At 34.4% G+C, this 3,981-nt stretch overlaps 1 protein-coding gene across 1 annotated transcript in view; it reads right to left on the bottom strand.

The window, feature by feature from the left end:
• The window catches only part of LOC107755801 (uncharacterized), a 5,419-nt gene extending 3,599 nt beyond the window's left edge, over positions 1–1,820 (bottom strand). The window contains exons 1-2 of the mRNA XM_016572721.1: positions 1,687–1,820; positions 1,523–1,592 (exon numbers count right to left, since the gene is read on the bottom strand). Coding sequence (XP_016428207.1) covers positions 1,523–1,592; positions 1,687–1,812 — 196 coding nt within the window. The 5' untranslated portion in view covers positions 1,813–1,820. The remainder of the gene's footprint in view (positions 1–1,522; positions 1,593–1,686) is intronic.
• Positions 1,821–3,981: the final 2,161 nt, after the last annotated feature.

The raw sequence follows: 3,981 nt of genomic DNA, 5'->3' as shown, positions 1-3,981 counted from the left end.
GAAACAATAATGTACAGTATGTGGAAAATAATGTGTTTTTTTAACCTTAAACTGCGTACACATTGCATTACACCACATACACAAAATATATATATATATATATATATATATATATATATATTCATATATATATATATAATTTAAAAAAGTCAAATTTAACCACCAAATTATTTATGTATTTTTTTATTAACTTAACACGGATCCGTGAAAACGACTAAAACACTATTAATTAATGCCAGGCCAGTAGTTGGCGAAGTCACTTTGTAAAGAAGCACTAGATACCCGCACAAAATCGCATTCCTATAGACTAGTCTGAACACGTAATACTTTTGGCATGACGGCACAGTTTTCCACAAATTCGCCTGTTTTATAGTTTACACGGAGATCTGACAGTATTTGTAAACATTCCCTAAATGGAGATCAAATTATGAAATAAATGACTGGGTTGAGGTTAAGGCCTTTACCTTCCTTAAACAAGCAGAGCGACACAGACAGTGATTATCAAGGCAGGAATGGGCTATAAAAACCAGTGTAGAATCAGTCTTTCTGTACGGAGCAGAAATCTGGAGTTACACAATTAACAAAGGCCAGACGAAACACCAGCAGACAAGACCAGAAGGGAAAAGGACAAATTAAAAGTCCAAGAAAAACCTGATGCAGAGACCATTTGAATACTTTTGTTTGTATAATGGGTAACAGACAGTCAGTAAGACTTAATAAAAATGCAGTTCTAGTAATGGCTCAGGTCCAAAAGCAAAAAATATAGTCCAAAAAAGGAAAAAAAGAGTTAGGATCAAAAAATAATCCAAATGAAAAAAATTGTGTAGGAGCAAATCCAATTGGAGTAAACAGCCTCAGGTTCACTTCATACAAACAGCATCAGTATACAGTCTTTGATGAGTGCCGAAATAATAGTTCCTCAAATAAAACAACAGTATGCTCTCACCGTCTACCTCTCTCTTCCTTGTCTTTTATACCTGGAGTCTTACTCTCTCTACCTGAAGAGACTGACCCCTACAGATTTGGAAGATAATTACAAGGACATGATCTGTTACGAGTCTACTGAATAAAAAAACTTAAAAAATTATGTCAAAACAACTTAAGAGTGCATTTAGCAATTCAAGGAGCTACAATTCTAATTCTTTCATCTTTATGATTGATTTTCAAAGTCCTCTATTTGATATCTGTATTAAAACAAGAGGCAAATAACTTGCCCTGTTACTTTAAATCCTTAAAGTACTTTAAATAGTTTAAGTCCAAAGGTTGCAATGGTGCACATAGACTGTACGGTCACACTTTAGTTTGGGGACCAATTATCACTATTAACGAGTTTGATTTTCTGAGCAAGATCTCCACCCTCACAGAGCTCCAGTACAAGATACAGACAGTCAGGACCTGAAAGCAGATTCACTCATTACAGGATTTTAAATCATTAAAGTGATCAAACTACTGTAAATGAGAATAAATATACTCCTATAACTTTAGATGTGTTAACAGAATTAATTTCGAAGTTTATTTTAACCTGCAATGACTTCCTTGTGATGGACGATGTGTGGATGATTGAGTTGTAGGAGAAAGGTTAAATTATTTTCCTAAAAAACAGACAGATTCACGTGTATCAGAATTCCTCTCTTTTCAATAAACCTTAATATACATATCATTTCAAACGTTAAGTGTTCATCTTACCTGTCCTGTGTTGAACTTTTTAATGACAAATTGATCGCCACCTTCATTTTTCACCAGGGTCATCTGCTCATCTTCACTCACTAATGTGTAGCCGGGATATTTTATAGCTGACTGTTTGTTGCCCATCTCTGAATATTTCTACAAAGCAATATTTCTTAAAAAATTATGTCAAAACAACTTAAGAGTGCATTTAGCAATTCAAGGAGCTACAATTCTAATTCTTTCATCTTTATGATTGATTTTCAAAGTCCTCTATTTGATATCTGTATTAAAACAAGAGGCAAATAACTTGCCCTGTTACTTTAAATCCTTAAAGTACTTTAAATAGTTTAAGTCCAAAGGTTGCAATGGTGCACATAGACTGTACGGTCACACTTTAGTTTGGGGACCAATTATCACTATTAACTATGATGTTTGCCTCAATAAACTCCTAATTTGCTGCTTATTAATAGTTAATAAGATAGTTGTTACATTTAGGTATTGGGTGGATTAAGAGATCTAAAATATGCTCATGCAGAACAAGGCATCTGTGCTTTGTAAGTACTAATAAACTGCCAATATGCTAGTAATATGCAAGCTAATAAACAACTTGTTAAAAGTCAAAATTGTTCCCTAAACTGAAGTGGTACCGACTGTAAAAAGTGGTGAACTGCAACGGTTAGCCTAAAGAGCTGATTTAACATGTCAAAATGAGTTTTGATGGTGTAATCTAATGTGGGTTCAGTGATGTTAAATATTTTTGACTTGAATAAAACCAGTTAATTTAGATGTCACTATTGTTTCATTGTACACCACATTCTCAAACAAGATGATGATTAATAAATGTCATACACCCTTTTCTTTGTCTTTTGCTTAGATGAATATCCTGTAAGCTGAATATGCATGAACGATTTAGGAAATATGCACTTATGGGACTTTATTCATGAAAAACTGAGATAAAGTTATGTGTGAAATAAAAGTTCTGTCACCATTTGTTTCTACTCTGCTAATTCAACATATACCAAATGTTTTGTGATTTGATCAAGATTGAAAGGAGTGAAAGGATAATACAGTTTTATCCTCTTCTCAAGTGTCAGATGCTGATATTAAGGGCTCCATCACTGACAGACATATATTTCTGCTTGAGTCTCTGATCAAAGTAAATAGAAATTCACTCATTCGTGATGCATATGTATTTATACTATTCTTAGAAAAAAAAAAAGTATTTGTCACCTTCAGAACAAGAAAAAGACATTCAAGTAATGATTATGACAAAACAAGACCGTGTACTAATAACACAGAACATGTTCTTATATAGGCAATAGTAACTCAATTCACTTTACATTTACATTTACATTTAGTCATTTAGCAGACGCTTTTATCCAAAGCCACTTACAAATGAGGACAATAAAAGCAGTCAAAACTAACAAAAGAGCAACAATATAGTGCTGTTGTCACTTTGTATGTGACAACAGCACTACTGGTTAATAGTTTACAACAGTTAAGTCGTATCAAACTCAATATCAGGCTGTTGAACTCTGTATCAGGAAAGCAGTGATCGAGTTAGAAATATTTTTTTTTCTCACTGGTCATTGCTGTGCAAATTTACAGGCCATAAATATTTAATACATTGACAATTTTCCACTGAATAAAATGTGTTATAAATGTGTTAGAAACATTTATTATTAGATAAATGAGATGTTTTCGTCAGCTGATAGTTTGGTTTGATTTACTCACATCATATGAGAGTGAGAGTCTGACTATTGTTCCTACAGTTTGATTTAAACATGTATTATGTCGCAGATTGACTCCCTTTTATTTACATCTGGCTCTTGGTGAGTGTTAACTTTGGACCCTGTATGAAAATTAACAGATTCAAAGGCGTGTAAACATCACAGTGAAACGGAAACATTAACTTGCTTCGACTGAAGTAAACCAGCAGAGAGAGGACTTTGCCTCCTCGTTTCACCAGCACATGACACTCCCTTCAGAAATATCCATTATGTTCTATCTATCGACTTGGGAGTGGTCCGAAACTCAATTTGGATGACAAGGCTTCAGGAAAGTGACATGGAGAGTATGTGCTATTTTAGTGCTATTACAGTAATGTTGCTTTGGAAACCCAGCCTCTGTGTGAGTGTGTGTGTGTGTGAGAGAGAGAGAGTGTGTGTGTGTGTGTGTGTGTGTGTGTGTGTGTGTGTTTGTGTGTGTGAGAGAGTGTGTGTGTGTGTGTGAAAGAGAGAGTGTGTGTGTTTGTGTGTGTGTGTCTGTATGTGTGTGTGAGAGAGAGAGAGAGAGTGTGTGTGTGTGTGTGTG

This window comes from Sinocyclocheilus rhinocerous, unplaced genomic scaffold, assembly GCF_001515625.1.
Source record: "Sinocyclocheilus rhinocerous isolate Xijiao unplaced genomic scaffold, SAMN03320098_v1.1 scaffold4307, whole genome shotgun sequence".
Lineage (NCBI taxonomy): Eukaryota > Metazoa > Chordata > Actinopteri > Cypriniformes > Cyprinidae > Sinocyclocheilus > Sinocyclocheilus rhinocerous.
The sequence above is the reverse complement of the archived record's forward strand: the minus strand, read 5'-3'. Positions and strand labels throughout refer to the sequence as shown.